The 21,376-nt window shown below is 43.4% G+C and overlaps 1 protein-coding gene and 1 long non-coding RNA gene across 9 annotated transcripts in view; one reads left to right on the top strand and one right to left on the bottom strand.

Moving 5' to 3' along the window:
- The window catches only part of NR1H4 (nuclear receptor subfamily 1 group H member 4), a 37,716-nt gene extending 19,293 nt beyond the window's left edge, over positions 1-18,423 (top strand). For 7 of the 8 annotated variants that reach the window (XM_082238645.1, XM_082238646.1, XM_082238643.1 and 4 more), the window contains 6 exons: positions 1,427-1,560; positions 2,757-2,855; positions 5,110-5,209; positions 6,557-6,703; positions 16,965-17,078; positions 17,757-18,423. In XM_082238645.1, the coding sequence (XP_082094771.1) occupies positions 1,427-1,560; positions 2,757-2,855; positions 5,110-5,209; positions 6,557-6,703; positions 16,965-17,078; positions 17,757-17,995 (833 nt within the window). In that variant the 3' untranslated portion in view covers positions 17,996-18,423. The remainder of the gene's footprint in view (positions 1-1,426; positions 1,561-2,756; positions 2,856-5,109; positions 5,210-6,556; positions 6,704-16,964; positions 17,079-17,756) is intronic. The other variant, XM_082238649.1, reaches the window with a different exon arrangement.
- LOC309541173 lies at positions 17,288-21,286 on the bottom strand. The gene is made up of 2 exons (XR_014223661.1): positions 20,951-21,286; positions 17,288-17,518 (listed from the first exon to the last, which is right to left on the bottom strand). It is a non-coding gene; the product is annotated as an uncharacterized lncRNA (long non-coding RNA).
- Positions 21,287-21,376: the final 90 nt, after the last annotated feature.

Consider the following 21,376-nt stretch of genomic DNA (forward strand, 5'->3'; position numbering starts at 1 on the left):
AGATACGGAGTGATTATTTCAGCTGAAACAATTACCAACCAGAAGAAAGGTTGGTAAACAGTGATAGTTCCATACGTGAAATGCAGATAATCTCCTCCTACTCCTACCAATTTTTTGTGTTCTATTAATACGAAAGAGAGAGAATTAAACACCACGTACAAACACATATACACATATACCGCTATTCATAAACAATCAGAGTAGTTTACAACAATTGTACATAAAAACAATACAATAAAAACCATATTAAAAAGTTAAAATAAAAATCAGCTAACTGTTATGAAAATATGTATTCTTAATTTTCTGCAAAGCCAGATGGAACGGGAAAGTTTTCAGAAGGCTTTTAAAAGTTGAAGCAGAAGATGCCTGCTAATTTGTAGAGTATGAACATGGGCCAATTACACTAAAGGCTTGATTTCATGTTGTTTTCAAATGAGCCTCGCCAGCTTGGGGAACAACTAAGAAAACTTCTGCAAATGATCTCAGCGACTGAGCTGGAATCTAAGAGTTCAGGCAGTCTCTGAGGTACCTTCGCAAATGTAGAACTTAAACCATAGTCCCCTTTTTTAATCCAATCAAAAATGGTCCCCTACAGATATTGCTCCTCATCCTCATATTTAATCTGTACCTAGGAGTGGTGAAAGACAGTTCACTATACATACACAGTTTAATGCTTTAATTTATTTTGGCAATTTTATATACTACCCTTTTAAAAAACCTCATAAAATAAAAACCTAAAATACAATCAACATAAGAACAAAAGAACAAAACACTGATTGAAACAGTAGACTGAGATACAAAGGGCAGGGAGAATAAAAATGGGTTTGCATGTCATCAAAAGGCTAGTTACAGGTGTCACCAGATAGGCCTCTCTGGAAAGGCATCCCACAAGCTAGAACAATCAAAAGTACCATTTGCCTGATCATCTCCTGCCTCACTTCTAATAGCAGGGAAGAAACGCATGTAGCTTCCAGGCAGATTGATAGGCATACCTTTCAGTACTTGGAATCTAAGCCTAAGCCGTTTAGGGCTTTAAAAGGTCAGCATTTGCAGCTTGAATTGGTCTCAGAATTAAACTGACAGCAAATGAAGTTATTTTAATACCACCGAGGTATGTTCCCAGCAAGTTGTTTCATTTAAAAGCCTTGCATATGTTTTTTGTACCAGCTGCGATGTCTTAACTGTCTTAAAGGGCAGTCCCGTGAACAACACATCTCAGTAGTCTAAGAGGTGACCAGAGCATGGATAGCTAGACTATCACTATCTAGGAGAGGTTGTGTGTAGTTGTAATGCAAGCCTGAGCTAGTAAAATGAATGAATGCTCAGAGAATATATTAAACACATGTGGACCAATGTTTATGTGTAATGTGGCTCATACACATGCGGAAATGTCTGATGTATATATTCTTTCTGCACAATGTTTCAGGTTTGTTAACAGAAATACAGTGCAAGTCGAAACGGCTTAGGAAAAATATATCACAGCCTGTAGATCAGACAACTGGTGAAGATACTGAGGGGCCTGACCTGAAGCAAATGTCATCTACGTCCAAACTCTACAAGGTAATAAAATTATTGTAACATATTGTTGTGTAGTTGGCTACAACTAATAAGCATGGAAGATTGCATGAGAATAATTACCTATTAGTAACTTCCTGATTTTTTTATAGATCAGTCACTGAGTTTGTTAATTATTCATGCAGATAGTTAAATATGCTATTTGACATTAAATATATTTGGTCTCTGTGTTCAGCCTTAAAGATCACACTGGAAAAGCATTGCAAGATGTACCGCTGTGGCTTATTTTCATACTTTGTAAAGTGCATTACTTGCATTTAATTTGCGCGATTGTGCCTCAAAAGCCTTGTTAATGGTCAGATGTTCTTTAAGTATATTCCATCAGTTTCATGTTGTGGTTTGTGATTGCCCTAAACCATTGCCATCCCAGAGAGGTGACAGCTCAGGCAAGAGGACAGAGAGTCAGCTGGTTAGCTGGATCAGGGAAGTTTCAGTCTACAGTTCTACAAGTATTGGTTCATAAATCTTTTGGCCAGAAGTCAGCTACCTCAGCAACTACCAGGGTTTTATAGCCTGGCCAAGAGAGTATTTCTGCAAGCTCTAGTGCTGTATCTTTAGGGAACATATGTAGTTTTTCAGTTGCTGGCTTCTTCTCAGGAGTATAATTCAATGACCTACCTGATTGGGGAACATTTTCCAGGGCCTTCCTGCTTACCTTCTCAGAGTTTATGGGCAGTGGTACTTCTCAAAGTTTTAGTGCAAGGGATTCAGGGTCCAAGGTAGAGGGTCGTGCTTTAGAAGGATGGGAAGTGAGTCTGACTCCTTCTCTGAGCTTCTGCTGCTGGAGACACCGGTCTCTAATACTTCTCAGTCAAGGGCCATGACAGTGATGTAGCAGTAGGTGTGGTCCACCTGAAGTATTCATTTATTGGTAGAAGGTGTCTTACTATGGCTATAATGGGATCCCCTTCCCCTATATCATTGAATAGAATATCTAGTGCTGGTTTTGGAAAGACAATTGTCTTCTCAAGTGTATGAATCCCCTGAAAAATGCATCTGTATCATATTCAGGTTTACATGCATATATAATTTAAGAATGCAGTTACATTCATATATAATTTAGGAATAGCTGCTTCTGTTCTTGGCACCAAGTGGCTCAAATCTGTACAGTACAGTTTAAAATATGAGGCAGGGAATCTTATCCAGCTACTGATGCTTATGGTTTCTTATTGCCAGTATAGGAGAAAGTAGAACTAACCCCAGAACAGCAGAATCTTCTTCACTATATCATGGATTCATATAATAAACAGCGAATCCCTCCCGAAGTGTCTAAAAAGCTTGTAAGTATCCCATTTAATACAATAGATACATAAGCATTTCAGAATCCAATAATTGCTTGAAGCATTTCCAGTTTATATTCTAGCAGTTCTAGAAATCGTCTCCCCTTGTAAAATAGTAAGGATTAATAGATATTGGGCACAAACCTGCTCTCCAAATACAGAGCGCTGAGTGTGGAAGTTCTGTATGCAGGTAAACAAATGCATGCAGGTGGGAGAGGAAAAGACGGGCCACTTCATCTCTCACTTCCCCACTTCCTTTCACCTGCCATTCAGCAAATGCAGCCTAATGGTGACGGCAGCATACAGAGGCCGCTGCCATTGAACAGCAAATACAGGACAAGTAGGGAGGAGAAAGGAATAGGTCAACCAAATCTACTCTTTTCCCTAGCTCCCCCTTCATGGTTTTCACTTCTCCTCTGGATTCAAGGGTGTTTTGGGCTCCACCACGTTCAGCTTCTTTTGCTTCTTTCTCCACGTGGTCCTGAGTTGGTACATGAATTTACAGGAGGTGCATTTGCTCTACGTAGTATGATGTGGAAAGAGCCATCACACTCCACCCACAGAAAGCAAGCCTGCTATTCTTCTTCACCTTGCTCAGCAACACTTGACCTCCAGCTCCTTTAAAAAGAACTTTAAAATACCACTTGTTAAATGCTGTCAGTCTAGCACAGTGTTTCCCAACCTTTTTTGGGCAAAGGCACACTTGTTTCATGAAAAAAATCTCGAGGCACACCACCATTAGAAAATGTTAAAAAAATTAACTCTGTGCCTATATTGACTATATAAAAAGTACAGTGGTGCCTCGCAAGACGAAATTAATTCGTTCCGCAAGTCTCTTCGTCTTGCGAGTTTTTCGTCTTGCGATGCACGGTTTCCCATAGGAATGCATTGAAAATCAATTAATGCGTTCCTAGGGAAACCGCCTTCAGACCAGGTCCAGGGACAGTCTGTCCCCCGACCTCTTCTGAAGGCTGGGGGGGGGGGGACAAGGGCTTTTCTTCCCACTGCCAGCCTTCAGAAGGCTGTTCTGAAGGCTGGCGGTGGGAAGAAAAGCCCTTCTTCCCACCTCCCGCCCCGCAAGCTCCGGGGACAGGAGGGCTTTGCTGCCGACCGCCAGCATTTTAAAAGCCCCTGCTGTCCCGGGGCGATTTTAAAATGCTGGCGGGCGGGAGCGAAGTCTCCGCTGCCCCGAGGAGATTTTAAAATGCTGGGGGTCGGCAGCGAACGCTTTGCTCCCGCCCGCCAGCATTTTAAGATCACCCGGGGCAGCGGAGAAGTCTCTGCTGCCCCGGGAAGGCAGGCGGGGGGAGCAAAGACTTTTGCCCCCGCCTGCCTTCAGAAGAGGTCCAGGACCTCGTTCAGATGCCCGATGGCGGGGTGCGAGGTTCCCGCCCCACCGCCCGGCATCGGGGCATTGTTCCGATGCCCGGCGGCGGGGTGCGAGGTTCCCGCCCCACCGCCCGGCATCGGGGCATCGTTCCGATGCCCGGCGGCAGGGTGCGAGGTTCCCGCCCCACCGCCCCGCTTCGGAGCATCGCTCCGAAGCGGGGCGGCTGGGGCAGGTGTTCCCGCCCCACCGCCCCACTTCGGAGCACCGGGAGAAGCGATCTCCCCGCAGCCCCTTGCTTCAAAAGAGGTCCGGGGGCAGCGGGGAAGAAGCGCTGCGCTTCCCGCTGCCCCCGGACCTCTTTTGAAGCAAGGGGCTGCGGGGAGATCGCTTCTCCCCGCAAACCCTTGCTTCAAAAGAGGTCCGGGGGCAGCGCGAAGCGCTTCCCGCTGTCCCCGGACCTCTTTTGAAGCAAGGGGCAGTGGGGAGAAGCGATCTCGGGCGCCGCGGCGCGCAGGCGCACTGCTCGCTCCTCTTTCCGCGCAGGCGCCTTCTCTCGCTCTTTCGCCTCCTTTTCTTTCTCTCTCGATGGTCCGCCTACAAAGGAGCGAGGGAGGCGCCCGCCATGTTTGGATTTGCATCCAGCAGGAGATGCCGCCGCCGCCCCACCTCTCGCCGCCCGCCTCCCTCCCACGGCACACCAGGCAAGGTCTCACGGCACACTAGTGTGCCGCGGAACACCGGTTGGGAAACACTGGTCTAGCATAATCAGATTTCTCAACCTTTCATAACCCATATTATCTTGAGTCATTCAGCTGAAAGGAGCCACCCAATTCTAAAGTCTTTTTACGCACCATATCACAAATAAAGCTATTACTATTACTAGTACTATTATTAATAACAACACAATTCCATTTTAATTCTCAGTTGCAAGAGGAATTCAGCGCTGAAGAAAATTTTCTTATTTTAACGGAAATGGCCACCAGTCATGTACAGGTCCTTGTGGAATTCACCAAAAGATTACCAGGTATAATATGTTAAATACATTTGGCCTAACACTTCCTCTCTGTGTTTTGGTTAGACAGCTTCACTGCTGTATGTCTGTGTTGGTGTACTTGTTTTATTCACACCGAAAAAGGGGGGAGAGAACTACCTCCAAACTTAATCAAAAACTGGAAACTATCCTCAAAATTTAGAAACTTGAGCAGTTTAAGATCAAATGCTCTATCAACATTAATTCCATTTTACCATAAATTCACCATCAACATTCATTGCACTACTCCTTTGCAATGTACATGAGCACAGGTATTTGCCCCAGCAATGTACAGTCTATTTTTTGTTTCTCCCTTGTTAACAAATAGTTTTGTGATATCCTTCAACTTGTTTGTGCCCATAAACCTCAAAAGCCAGCTTTGCTAGATCCCTATTGTTAAGCCACCATTTCCCACCATTTGGTTCTATATGGATCTCTCAGTACAAGTGGACTGGATAGGTATTGGTACTCTTTCATTTGGCGCAGGTTCTAGTCCCCAGATGTTGTTGGACTACAACTTCCATCATCACTGACCTTTGGATAAGCTGACTGGGAATGATAGGAGTGGTAGTCCAACAACATCTGGATACCTAAGACCAAGGTTGAAGAACACTGATTCTCACCCATGTTTACATGAGTTGGCTTTAGGTAGCCCAGCTCAATGTCTGCTGCTGACATGCTTCTATTTTATTTTGAGATCTCTGCCTGGCTTGGAAAAAATAGGACACATTCACAGACCTCTGTATCTTTTGGGGATCCATGTCAGCTGACTGAAGGCAATCATGCTTCCTTTCAAAATAATTAGTAAAGAAATATACTGATCGTATTGTGCATGTTTGTTCTCTCATCTACATGCTGCTTTATATTTTCACTGTTCTATTAAAAACCCTTTTTGTAACCCCAGTTCCTTTTTGTAATATAAACAAAACCGGGGGTGAGGGTGGTAGTGAGGGAAACGAGGCCAGTGGGCAAATGAAAGCGCTCAGAACTACTCAATTGAGTCCTGAATGAGGATAATGCAACCAGCTCTCCTTTAGCTGAAGCAAGAATTTAATTTATAATATGCTAATCAAGTTGAAAGTAATCACCCTTGCAATCTTAAATAAGATTACAAGCATGTGCACGTGTGAGAAACTTGGATGGATTCTTGCCTGGTGGCTTGAGAAAGAAAACAGAATACACTCTTCAAACACAACTGCCCGTAATTAGATAGTCAGCTGGTCTTGTGCCAAATCTGCAGACGTGCCAACCATCTTTAGGTGCCACCACCCTGCACAATATTCTTTGCTGGCAGAAAGATGCTGGCTACTGGCTTGATATTGTCACGCACTTTAATTCCAGGTTTTCAGACCCTGGACCATGAGGATCAGATTGCTTTGCTGAAGGGTTCAGCAGTAGAAGCCATGTTCCTTCGGTCAGCTGAGATCTTCAACAGGAAACTTCCTGTAGGACATGCCGACCTCCTGGAAGAAAGAATTCGCAACAGTGGTAGGTGCCTCTGATGGATAGCAAAAGGACTACACCAGTCCTTGAAATGTCAGGCAAAAAAAAAAGCATCCATTTTGCGAATGTTACACACCTCAGTGTTGAGTAGCAAGCTTGCTTAGTCAGCTTTGAGTCCAAAGGTTATCAAGTAAATGTTTAATCCTAAAAATATAAGCCCCAAGAATAAAACCGTTTCTTTGTAACCAACTATATTTGTTCAAGGATATGCATAAACAAATTAGGGCAATGAAATGTACTTCTTGCACATTCATTCCAATAAAACCATCTCACCCATTTCAGTTATTACTATGTAAAAAGATAGTGCAAGGTCTACCATTGCTAATGTGTACCTTTGGGAGGGGAAGCCTAGATTAGTAAGGTAAAAGGGTTCATTTGGAATAAATTGCACTGAGTTACAGTGGATGGGTAAATACATTCATTATATATTTTGCTCTAAAAGAATGGTTAGATTTTGAGTTTAATGCTATGTGCGGATTATTATTGTTTTACAGTGTGCTTCTGTACCCAAAATACATTTTAATTCTAACAATTCTGCAGCAACTCAACTCACAGAGTTACTGACTTTCTCAAGGCCACCCAGTAAATGTCACAGCAGGGTTGGGATTTGAACTCATGTCCAACCTCAACACACCAACCCTTGCACTGTAATGGCATCATTACTAGGTACACACACGCAAAAGACTTCATCTTTTAATATATAAATGAGAGGGTAATGAGGTGTTAAGGTGTGTCGGTCAGATAGTCACACTGCCATATATGCTGCCTGTTTTGCTACCATGATTTCAAGGATAAAATTGCTCTTCCTTGGCTGCTGTCTCCCATCCCACCAAACCCCAGTAGGACCAGGCATAACTATGTCTTCTAATGCTGCAGTCCTATGCACACCCACCTAGAATTCAGTCCCCTTGGACACAATGAGGTCTACTTCTGAGTAAATATGCAGAGAATTGCACTGTATACTTTGTTATGTCTCTAGAGGGTTTTTCAGCTGCTGCCCTTTCTAACATGTTACAGTCAATACACTGAAAAAGAATTATTTTGATGTATTTTGACTGCTGTATTTTCTCAGCCTGAATTGACATGCTGCCTGTCATTGGGCTGACCTATATAGCTTATCTGTAGAAATAGAGATATTATTTCCCAAAATGTTTCTAAGCACAGCTTTAAGAACATCTGATAACCTCTTCTTTGTGGTCTATCTCTTGCTTCTGGAGATGTCTCCTAAATCCTCTAACTGGATCAGGGGTATAACTGATTGGATCATGGTTCTTGGGGAGGGGGAGATGCTTGCAGGTAAAAAGTAACAGTGTACGAGCTACATACAGTGAGTTCAGTCTGTATGCAGTAGCCTACATTTCCAAATTGTTTGCTTTTTCGTGTACTTCAGAATATAATGAGTGACAGCTGTTTTCTGGCTAAATGGCTCTGGTCCTTTCTGGTCCTTATCAGGCCATCTTTGAACAAGAGGAAGCATGCAGACTCTGCAGGGCAACTGTGATTATGTAGGCATCTTATGTTTGAACCAGCTCTCATTTGGTGGCCTGTTTTTAAACAGTGAGCAACCTGTTCCACCCCCACCCCAAGCTGGTTTTTATATTTTTTAAAAAATAAGCAATTGGGGCCTAACAATTTCATTGTTCTGTATGGGACAATGACAATAAAGACATTGTATATCGTATATCTAATTTTGCCTGTTTTCCTCTTCCCTCCCCCTCCCTAGTCCTTTTGTGATGTGTCTTTTTGTGATAATAGATGTTCAACAGGTGGCAGGCACTGTCTACCTGGGAAACTTGGTCTCTAAGATTAAAAATACCCAAACAAAACAAAACAGTTGCAATTCATGACAGATATATATCCAAGAATGACTAGAGGTTCAGTATGCCTTACCTTTAACAGACTGTTCCCCATCTATTAGCAAGAGCTCATGCTAATCATAAATACTATAACTGTAGAATATACTTTCAATTTAAAATGAATTGTTTCCAAACTTTGAAGGAAAAATGTACAGAGATACTTCACTGGGTTGTGTTAAGATGGTTTTTATGTGAATATGAGTGTCAAGCTGTCGGCTTGGACTTATTGTCAGGCTTTGAGAAATGCAGCTACAAAAGCTGAAAATATGAAAATGCTTCAGAACCACAGAGCTGTTTGCTGTTTTATCACCTGCCACAGCGCTGACTCTGAAGCTTCTGCCATTTCTCAACATTTGCACTCTTCTCCCTCCCGTTGTGACTGTTTTGCATGACAATTTTGTGTGTGATAGATAAACTGGAATGGTTGCAGAGTAATGATAACCTTTCTGCACATTTATGCCTACGCTGCTTCTGTTTGTGTTGTTATTAATGCAAGGCTACTGGCTTAATAGCTTGTGAGATATAATGCTATCTTGTATACAGCCCTGAGTTCCTTTGCATAAACTGTTAGGAAAATATATTTCTATCTAACATCAAGACTCTCACCTACGCTAGCAACTCTCGTTACCTAATTACAGCATGTGTTTATTTTCAACAATAAAAGCTTGTATCTATTTTCACTAGAATTAGAAAAACAGACTAGATCATCTTTTTGTGTGTGTGAGAGGGAGATATTTACTATATCAGTGGTTTAATTCCAATTTTAATTTTTTAATAACTCTATGTTATCACTTTGCATATATTCTAGAAGCAAAAAAAGCAAAGAATTTTTTTTTTTAAATCAAAGCTTTTTCAAAGCATATATTCTGGAAACAATCTAACACGCATGCAGGGGATTGCATTTTTTTATATATATGACATATTTCATTGTGCCTTACCATTACAAATTACAAGAGTTCAGTAAAGAAAAACGATAGTAAAATGCATATCAAAATAGCAGCAAGAGTCATAAAAACACAGAAATGAAAAAACCCGTTCCAAATGAGATAGTGTGTAGGATTGGATCCAGACTGAGAAATACTTAAAAGTAAACCCGTGGATTTGAGTGGGTCCACTAAGGATGACTAGGTCTGGATCCAACCCAAAATGTTTTGATTGCAAAAAGCCTGGGTAAATATGAAAATCAAATGGGGCACCTGTGTAGACAGCCCTGATGGAGGTTTTTTTTTTGGGGGGGCATGGTTCTCTTACACAAAAGATTTCTCTCTTATCACCGCCTACTGAAACTCTGGTGCGGGGGCAGGGGGCGTACTCAGAGAGACTGAGTAAATAGATGGTGCTGACAAAGCAGCATCAGTTTCATACGGGAGCAAACAGCCAGTTAAATACCTGTATCCCAAGCAGTGTGGGCTTTAACATTCAGAACCTAGCACCAAAAATATTATGTCAGCCCTAGTTGAGCCGCTGTTGAAAGGATCTGCCGAAGTTGAGATGCTGCCACACAAAAAGGCCTTCTCTTTTGTACAAACAGAACCCATGTCATTAAGCGTCTTAGATAGAGAAGCGTTTCATGCACTGGCAGGAGAATATGGAAGGGGGCACCTGCCTTCAGTAGTTTGGAACCCAAGTCACATAGGTCTTCAAAACAGGCACTGGCATCTTGAATCGGCCTGGAACCTTGGTCGTCGAACGCCTGAATTGTTGTATGTTTCGGCTCCTGAAAACCTTGAAGTAACTGCTCTGGTTTTTAAACGCAGCTTCCGTTTTGAGTTTCCCTATTGTATTGAGGCTTAAGCTTTCAGTTTTCGGTTTTCGAACGTTTTGGAAGTCGAACGGTCTTCCGGAACAGATTACGTTCGAAAAACCAAGGTTCCACTGTATAAGGCTACTCTTTGTAGAATGTAAAGAAATTTCAAAACAAATGTTCCCTGATGAAGAGCTGTCGCCTTGAGAAGTGTTGGAACCTGTCGTTTAGGAATCATTTTGTTTTATGCTGAATGTGACTCTGGGTCAAACATGTGCTGCTGGGCTGATCAGGACCAAGGGGGAAGTTTGGCTCATTGCCTGAGCAGTCAGTGAAAGCTTGGCAGAGCTTTGGGCAAGATTTATAAGGATTTAAAAAAACATATTTCTCACGATAACATTTAAATAAAACTGAAGTAAATTTTCTAATGAAGGGCTTTGAATTGGGAAACGACTTTGGTTAGATGAATACTGTGAAATTAACTATAATATAATGAGTAATTAACATGTTTATTTCCCAGTAAAACAAGAGCTCATTTATTCCTTGATTTAATATCCACCGGCAGCTTCAAACCTATCCAGATGAAAGATCTCTTCATCCATATTAACAATAGTCTTAGTCATAATTAATTAGCACGAAACATTCTTCCTCACAGCTGTTTTTCTTCTTTTCTTTTAATTTAAACATCCAGCTGTAATAAGCACCCCGTCTTCAAGTACATAAATCTAAAACTTATTACTCCAAGAAGGGAAATTAAAATAGCATGTATAATAAAGAGCATAAGCCTGAAAGCGGAGATAAAATTTGACTTGTACCATAGAAGAAATAAAAATTTAATCTACCATTCATTTAAGACCTGACGCTACAGTAACACTGAGACAGTATTTTCATTGGGCATAATCATGGAAATCATATATATTACTTGGAGTAGTACAGATTTCCCTGACTACGTTGCATGCACTATTTTATGCATGGGGGAGAACCATTTTGTGTTTTCTTTTGAGGGCTGTGGAGTGAAATGGGCAGGTCCAGAGCTGGCAATGGGAAAGCAAAGTGTGTAGAGATACACCCTCTCTCTGCTACCCTTTTCTTTCCCTCCCTGCCACCTCATTCTCTCTTTCCCTCCCTGCCCGCCCAGTGAGTCACCAGGGGAACCAGAGACCTGAACTAGCCCGTTGCAGAGGGCTTTTCCCTGCTTCTCCTTCCATCTGGCTTCTGCCCCCTGTTTTGTGGCTACTGTAACTGGGCTGAGGAGAGCAATGCAGTGTTAAAATATCCATACCGAAAGAGTTCTCCATGGGCTTTTCTCTGAACAATCCTAGTGCCAACTTTGGAAGGTGATCCATTACAGTGAAGAGGACATGGACCCACCAACTTTAGGCTGTGCTCAGGGAGCCCCCACCTGCCTATTTTTCTTTCCAGCCCAGGAGATGGCACTAAGCCTCTTCCTGAGTCTCAGTGTTCCCCCGTGTACTACTTGGAAGGAGAAGGATGGGAACAAAACTAGAATTAATTAACCACGCCTTTCATTGACTCTGGCGCCACCTACTGTTGTGCTCCCAATGGGAACCAATCATCATTGGCTGCTGCCTTTGAACAGCAGGAAGGTGTTTGAATTGGGGTGCGGGGAGGCTGACCCAGAGGGGCCAGCAAGTACCCAAGTGCCAAAACCGAGAGCAGTTTGAGAAGCCACTTAACATAAAACCAGGTGTTGAAAAGAGCTCATTCACTGAGAAGTTTAGTTGTGCAGTGATGCCTTTTTATGTTTTTGACGGCTACGCATTAACATGAAATATTTGTTGTATTTGAAAAGCTGCTACCTGGTAATACTCTTCATCCTTGTTGTTTATTAATTGCCAGTAAATACAACAGCAGCCTGCAGTTTGGAAGCCTGTTCCTGTCTGACGGCTAATGGGAATCCTAGCCTCAAACAGTGTAACTAGTCTTGACAGACTCTGGGGTTTGTGCGCCCATCTCACATCTATAGGCCGGGGGCCAGCGCTGTCCGGAGACACTTCCGGGTCACGTGGCCAGCGTGACAAGCTGCATCTGGCGAGCCAGCGCAGCACACGGAACGCCGTTTACCTTCCCGCTGGTAAGCGGTCCCTATTTATCTACGTGCACTTTGACGTGCTTTCGAACTGCTAGGTTGGCAGGCGCTGGGACCGAACGACGGGAGCGCACCCCGCCGCGGGGATTCGAACCGCCGACCTGACGATCGGCAAGCCCTAGGCGCTGAGGCTTTAACCCACAGCGCCACCCGCGTCCCATATATATATATATATATATATATATATATATATATATATATTATGCCACTGACAAGAAAGACATCATTGCAGCACAAGACCTTGCTGCATCTTTCCTCTATGTTTCATTGTGTACATATGAGTGACTACATGTTAACACTGCAAAACTTACAAAATTCAATTCTCTGCCTGAGAACTTTTATGAATGAGAATCTACCACTACACATTCAGAAATGACAAACCTATATTGACACATATAAGCTGTAAGGTAGGAAAGCTGCTCTCACCATCTCCACGTTTCAAAGCATAATCTGCCCCCTGTTTTCTCTTTCCCTTCCAGGTTACCCCACCCAAGTTAAAGCAGGCTGGGGGTTGTAGTAGACAGTCTAGGGCATAGACTGTCTACTACCCCTGCTGTATAGGAAGGAAACAGATCCTACAGGACGAGGGCTTGTTTGGCTAAGGAGCATAAGACCAAGTCCATTCAAAATACAGTGGTACCTCAGGTCAAGTACTTAATTTGTTCTGGAGGTCCGTACTTAACCTGAAACTGTTCTTAACCTGAAGCACCACTTTAGCTAATGGGGCCTCCTGCTGCCGCCGCACCACCAGAGCACGATTTCTGTTCTCATCCTGAAGCAAAGTTCTTAACCTGAAGCACTATTTCTGGGTTAGCGGAGTCTGTAACCTGAAGCGTATGTAACCTAAGGTACCACTCTATAGCAAAAGATAAAAAATAAGTAGCAAGAGCCTACCGTTGATAGGCTCTTCACAATATCTGGGAGAGGAAATAAAATTATATACATTTAGCAATGTATTTATTTGATTATTTATCCGATTATTGAATGAATCTGTGAGATCCATGTCGTCTCTTTAGATAATATGCATCTAAAGGCAGCCAGACGAAATAATGAGCAAAGAACAGGACATGGTCCTTCATAATCAGAAAGATATGAAGAGTTGTAAAACAGAACAAGCAGGCACTGATTTTACAGTGGCAGCATATAGTGAATTAAGGCAAGAGTATTCACATTTAAGCCAGCTGCCAGCCCAGATTAAAAATATTTCTGCCAGTGCTTACAATAGCACAATAACACACTGGGTGGCTGTTTTTTAAGCTGCTGTAGCACAACAGGTAGTACACCCCAGTCCAGCCACTTGTTTCTGTTGAAGCAAGTTTTTTAGAGGGTGTACACATCACCTGCAACAGGTTTGGTATAGTGTTTCACCTTCCCACCTCATAGCACCACAAGAGCCCTGGCATGGGGAGATACAGTTTCCTCACCAGCTCCAGCTCTGGTGCAGGAATTTTCCAAGTAATGTGTCAAAGCCGTGTGGACAGTGGTGCTGCATGTTAGTGAGGCATAGAAGAGACAGGTATTGAAAGGCAGGTGCCATGTGGACTAGTACTCAGACTCAGCTTATAGTCCCACCTTGGTCAAGGTTTTCAACCCTTCCACTCTTCCATTTCCCCCTTCATGGACATAACACAACCATCATGTGAAATGGCCACCAGGAGGACAAACTGCCATCTTGTGCGTGCTGCATGAGCTAAGCGAGAAAATTCACAAAGCTCATGGTGCAGACTAGTGATTTGAGCAGATCCATATGCCTAATTAACCTCAGGGGTGTGGGTTTGAGCCCCACATTGGGCAAAAGATTCCCGCATTGCGGGGGATTGAATTAGATGGCCCTTACGGTCCCTTCCAGCTCTACCATTTGGATTCTATATAATTCATTCACAAAGTGGCAGAAAGTCCCAATGGGTCTTAAATCCTAGTATATTGTTTGAAGTGGTTTGTGTGCGATGCTTTTGGAAACAAACTGAGGCAGAAAAATTTGTGTTTACGTAGTATATTTCTCTGCTACAATAAAGAAGAAAAAGCCATCCTTTAAAAAATAATAATAGTGTTTTCTATACAGTAGACCCACAACTTCCCTCTGATTTACTTACGCAATGGCAGCTTTGTACGAGTGGCAGGGAAATAAATAAATTAAAAAATGGAGAGCCGTCAGGGTATGTCAGAAAGTGTTATCCAAGATCTCCCGAAGGTCCCACAAGATCTCAGATGACCTTTCCAGAGGCCAATAAGCAAGGTGGAAGGCTTAAAAGGTTCTTTCTGTGCTGGGTTTTCCTGCTGTGAATGGGAGTTTTTAAGCCCTCCACCACACTTCCCAGGCTCTGCAAATGTAGGAGCTGGTGTGCAAAGGCAAAATCATCACACGGGATGGTTCCATGTGTGTGTGTGTGTCTTCCTGACTTTGTGTGATTTTGCCCTTGCACACCAACCCCTGCATTAAGTTGTGGGCCTACTGTACTTATACTCTGCTTGTACATGAAGCCTCCTGTGTTCTCTCAGTCAGGGAAGTGATCCACACTCACTTTTCTTTAAAACTGCTGTGCCATCAGGTGTTCCCAGACCTTTTACGAGGCCCTAACAAAGTCCCTCTTTCAGTAAGAGTACAGCTCTCAATCATCAGACACTCAAATAAACTTGTTACAATAATAAATTGATGTTTTCTGGGCATGATATTATAATGACAGGAACAGGAGAAACATATTAACAGATAGTGGCTTGAGCTTTCAATTTTGCAACCTGAGTCCACTGAGATGAGGAAAATGAACTCTCAAACAACCAAATTATCCAAACGTATTTCCCCTCCATTTATGAGACTCACAGAACAGGCAGTGGAGTAGCTGGTTACAAAGGAAAATAGCCCCCTCTTGTGGCTTAAAAAGGGTATGCAGACGAGTACTGTACAATGAAAGCAGAACAGGTCTGTGAATAAAGATGAATAGAACTCTCTCTCTCTCTCTCTCTCTCTCTCTCTCTCTCTCTCTCTCTCTCTGTGTGTGTGTGTGTGTGTGTGTGTGTACACCTGATACATACAAATTTCCCCACTGTGTGTTCTTCCTTAGGTTTCAGGCTGTTGCTTAATTTGGGTGTTGAATCATGCTGAGTTTCTATTACGTTGGATTGCAACATAATTCTAATGTTGTGTTTGTGCTTTACTCTGTTTCTCTCTTTATTCTCCTTTCCACTTGATAAGGATAATGATTAATAGTTACTGCCAAGGCATACACAGGCCCTATGAGGCCCCTTATTGTCATGGGCCTCATTGACGCTTAAAATGAAATATGATCTCTTCCTTTATAAGCCTTTCAGTTTCAAGACTATATCTGCACATTACTCATGATTAGAAAATGCATCTATTTTGGACTTGAAATGAATTGGAAAATCACCACATACTTGAAACTTGATGTGCTTCGGAAACAAAATTCTCCCCATCTTGGCCCCAATACAGATAAAGTGAGTTTCAGTCACATTGAAATCCATAGCAGCTACCATGAACATAAGTCAATTGATTTTGATGCAACGTGGAGCACAGTTGCAAAAACTGAAGAAGTGTGAACTTCAAAATAATGCTGCATTTTGCAAACCAAACCAAATTTCTCCCTACTTTAAAGTATTCCTTTCCCAAGCTGTTAAATAGATTCTCATTGCATCTGTATGTTCCTTCCTGATTCTTTCCATTCTCAAAATTTACCATATAAACTGGGGAGCTGCATGTAAGTGTTGGAACCTGAACTCATGATCTGATGTTTTGCAGCCAGAGGCCCTAAGATGCTTAACTCTGCAGGCGAAAGAATCAGCTCACAACTGATACCCTTGCCAGAAGGTCTAACTCCAGCACCAGTAAATCAGAACAGAGTGAGGGACTTATGGCTCTCCAGGTGTTGTTGGGATACAGTTTACATTGTCTCTGACCATTGGCTATGCCACTGTGAATGCAAATTTCTCTCAGCTAAGGAATCATCAAGATAGCCCTGGGAGACTTCTTTGCAGTGGCAGATTTCTAGCCCATGGGCCTAATTAGGCTTCTCAGGTCTCTCCATCTGGGCCCACAGGGCTACTTTGGCAAAGCCACACCCTACTGCCCTACACCTGATATCATATACATGTGGACAGATGTGGAAAGCAGGTTTGCCTGTACAGTTTCAAGCATTCACTGATCAAAAGATCATTGACACATTTGCCATTGTAGGCAAATGAAAATGGGTTGCTTGACATCATTGTGATAGGTGACTGACAGGTTGGCAACCCTGCCCATCTATCACACCAGACCTTTGAGGGCCAGGGAGATAATGATGTGCCCCACTGGTGAGGTTTAGGTGCTCATCCCTGCTTCAATGTGCCTTAGCTGCATTTCTTGATTAGCCAGATGTGAATAACTGTGTGAAAGATGAAATGAAGCACCTCAAATACCAAAAGGACTAAATATATAATAATAAATGATACATGATACTCTGTCTAGTTTCATGCTACTCAAATACATAGTGGTAGAACTATATTTTTTATTGATGTTTAAGTACTTCTCAATATTTTGTATTACAGGCATCTCAGATGAATATATAATACCCATGTTCAATTTCTATAAAAGTGTTGGGGAACTGAAGATGAGACAAGAAGAATATGCTCTACTCACAGCAATAGTTATCCTATCTCCAGGTAATTTCAGTTTCTCTGTTATTAGATCAACGTGAGAAGAATAAAAAGTCAGGTGAATGACAGAAAGATGTGATTTTGATGTCTCATATTAAAAAGTAACTGAAAAACCATTTTGCTAATGCAGTTTAATAATAAAAAGGTATAATTACAATGAACAGGAACTTCATTTGCTACTCATGAGCAGGAGTAAGAATATTGAGCTACAAGGATTTCACTTTAGCTTTTATTTTTATAACTTACAATTTTAGATGGGTTCATAATACCAGGTCTAGAATTATACAAAGGTCAAAGGACTGCCTGAGCCCTTTTAGTCCAGCTTGATAACTGAGTTCATCCGGAGAAGCGCTGTACATTGTCCCTCATGTTTCAGAAGCTTAACTGACTACAACATTCTTGTTTGTTTTTAAACAGCAGTCACTGGGGGCTGTTGATCAGTGGTCCTGCAAATACATGATCAGAATTAATGCCAGTGAAACTTGTGACAAGTTTTTACTGGTGCACAACCTGGTACCACAATTGTGTATATGTGAACAACGTAGCCTGTAAAGAGAAAACCCATGGATTTCACTTGCAGTTATGAACACTGTAATCTTATGAATTGACAAATGAGAACTAACCCTCGTAATTGTTTTCCCCTTCCTTTCCCACGTATCCCTCCCCCCCTAAATTTGAAACCAGACCGGCAATACATACAGGACAGAGAGTCTGTGGAAAAGCTTCAAGAGCCACTGCTAGAAGTTCTGCAAAAATTCTGCAAGCTTTATCACACAGATAGTCCTCAGCACTTTGCATGTCTCCTGGGTCGTCTTACAGAACTGCGGACTTTTAATCACCACCATGCAGATATGCTGATGTCTTGGCGAGTGAATGATCACAAGTTTACACCTCTTCTTTGTGAAATATGGGATGTACAGTGATAAAGAAAAATGGGTTTGAATGTAATCCTAAACACATTTACTTGGAACCAATGGAACTTCATAAACATATGTTCAGGACTGGGTTCCTTGTTTTGCATTTTTTAAAGCACCAAAAAAAGCACATGTAATAAGTGTATCTTATGGGAGTTTGCATTGGAGGGTATTTTCCAAGCATTATGTAAAAGACTTTCACATGGGAAGATGGACTAAGTGCCCTGGCCTCTAAGCCTCTTGGAACCAAGCTGAACTCCTTCCTGCCCGAAGCAGGCATCCTGTTATACCTTTCGAAATTAAACTGATTGTATCTCACTTTCTTCATTTCAAATGCCTGAGAAGATTATCAAGCTTGTTCATCACATTATACTTATTCTAAATGTTTCATTAATATACAATGTTGTAGCTGTTGTAAGAATCCAGTAAAAATGACTCTGCCCAAACATGTCTTGGTTTACCGTAAACGTCAAAATACTAAGTTATGGTTTTAAGTGTTATTTTTTCTCTCCTTTCCAGAGGATGACTCTAACAAAAGTGGTGATCTATTATATATTTTGGAAAGTGGTTTGTCGGTCTGTCTGTCCATTCTCTATGCATTTGGACCCCTCTTTGTCACTCAATTTGGTATGACATATCCTGAGATAGAGGATTTTGAAAGTGCATTTTGCTCTACATTAGGAAACTGTTAGGTGCCATGTTGAAACAAGATAGCTGACCAAACCATTCCAAATTTTGCTGATTTGGACATGTTTGAAGGTAGCACTGCACAATTTGGTGTGTTGGTTGCTAAGATGTAGGGAGAGGTTTTGATCTATATTTGGATAACTTTGGGTGTGGTTTTTGAATCAAGAAGGTAGACTGAAGACTGAATCATTCAAAACTGCACTGATATTAACCAAATTTGACAGGAAACGAATAGGACTCTACACCTAATAGCTGAGTTGGGCCAATTCAAGCAGATCTCGGCTTTGACTGAGGTGGAGTCAGCCCTGGGTCAGCCTGGTTTGGGCTGCCTGCAGCAGTCTGGAGTTGTTTGGGGTCAGGGCAGTAGGTGGGAAGAGAGGCATGGCACCTCTGCAAAGAGCAGTGAGGGGCTATTTCTAGCTGGTGACTGGATGGTGCTATCTGGCTGGGTGCAGGGCTCTGCTTTGCCAGCTTGTTACCCACAGGGAACACACTGGGGAGGCAGATCTTCGCAAGACTAGAAAACGGGTGACCAAGACTGTTGTTGATGTTTGTGCAACATCATGGACTTGAAAGATGGAGTCCTAATCCAGCTGCCCATCACAGAAAGTCTACCCTAGCACAATGGCCAGCCAAGACATCTGTGACATTGGCTCAGGGTGAAATACACCCTACAAAGCAGATGAGGAATCATTTGGCTGGGCTAGATCTTAGCTCTAACACTAGATGTAACCAGCTTGAAGTTTGGGACATATCCCAAACACCCATGTTGTCTGAGCAGAAAGCAAGTGTTCCCAAAACGCCATAGAGTGCTATCAGAGCTGCCCTAGGTCCCAGCTCACAAAGGACCAACGCCAGTTCGTTGTTATATATAAAAGTCTTTATTGAAGTTCATTTTCGTTTTTACAGCCGCGGCGTGCAGCTCTACGTCTGAAACTCTAGACCGCTGAAGCTCCGTCTGAGTCTCCTCCCCCCAGACACCAGTTTAAGACTCTAGCCTTGCTCCACCTCTTCCTCTGCTCTTTCCTCCTCTGGGTCCTCCTGTCAGCTGGGGTCTCGCCCTTCCTAGACTCTTCTGACGCTGAGTCCCCTGAGTCTTCCCCCTGCCTCCGGCGGGCTTTAGGACCTGGTTCCCGATCCGGGCTTTCTGCTGTCCCGCGCGCCTGTACGTTTGAACTTGGCGCGCACGCCCAGCCGGCAACCTTCCTCCTGACCGTTACACTGCTCCTGTCACTGTTTCCCCCTTCGGGGAGGCTAGCTGGACTTGACCTTCCCTCCATTCCCCCACTCTCCGATAGAGGCGTGGTCAGTCTCGACTCATCTTCTCTCCCTGCTGGAGGAGACGCTGGCCCTGACACTTGGGACTCCTCCCCCCCACTACGCTCTGGTGGGGAAGCTGGCCCTGATCTCCAGCTGCTGCTTTGGGAGTCCCCGCTGGCCCCCCTTGCCCTGACCATCAGCGCCTCCTTCTGGCAATCTTCTGATTCGCTGGAGAAGCTCATGGAATCTCTCGGGTCACTGCTATACCCCCCTACGCTGCCCTCCGATTCTTCCCCTTCGCTCTCCATTTCCTCTCTCCCCTGTGCCTCTGTTCCTAAGGCCCTGACAAGTGCCAATAGCCAATTCCCATAATTGTCAACTTAAGTCCTGATCCTGAGCAGGGCTGGAAGGTGTAACAGACACTTTCTATCTTTAACAAGTCTTTACCACAAAGTATGGTTAACGTGGCACACCTACCAGGTAAACTTCCTGTTGCCTGGATGACACACATGGAGGCAGATCACATCCTCCTAGATCAGGGATCGGGAAGCTGTGGCACATACCTATGTACATTTATCACATGACATGTAACAAGTCACATAGGTGCTAACAGCCTACAAACATCCTAACCATGTGTACTCAGAAGTAACTTCTATTAAATTCAGTGGGGCTTACTTGTAAGTAAACAGGGTAAACATATTTCCTTGCATGACACGTTTATATTGGCCCATACAGATCATCTATGTTGTTATTATCTGTATTTTTAATAGATTTTTGATATATACTGTTTTAATTCTATTAGTGTTTCCTTTCTATTGATATCTTTTCTATGTTTTTAGCATTTTCTATTCTATCTGTCAGCAGCCTGGAGTCCCAGCCTGGAGAAAAGGTAGGATATAAATTAATATCAGTATCATCATCATTTAGCGTTCTTGCCACCCCAGTGGTTGGTCTGGCCCTGGATGGTATGCAACTGGCATTCTAAAGCATCCAATGGACCATGCGGAGAACGCTTGCAGGTGTAGGCAGGCCGGCTGCTCGTTTCCTATCAGGGTAGCGAGTTCCAGCGCAAAAGCCTGCGCACACACGCTTCCTTGCGATGTGCTTCGCCTGCCTGGTTCCGCCTGGAGCCTAGGAGAGAAGGCATCACCAGGCAGCTCCTCTCTGGCTCCGGAGTCCAGAGCGGCCCGTCCCCGCAGGCGAAAAGCTTTGCTGCGATGAAGCATCTTTCCTCGCCCCGCTCTCCTCTCCCAGCTGGGCCGCGCGGAAGCTTCGCAGCTGCGGGGCTGGGCTGGAGAGCGCGCAGCGGCGCCCCCGGGAGGCCGCAGACTGGAACTGCCCGGCTGGCGTCGGCGCTTCCTCCTCGCGGCCCTCGGAGGCTCCTCCTCGCGTCGCCTGATTGGGCCTTTCGAACTGTGCGGGCGGACGGAGGCGAGTGAATCA

Source organism: Podarcis vaucheri, assembly GCF_965113315.1.
Source record: "Podarcis vaucheri genome assembly, chromosome: 10".
NCBI lineage: Eukaryota > Metazoa > Chordata > Lepidosauria > Squamata > Lacertidae > Podarcis > Podarcis vaucheri.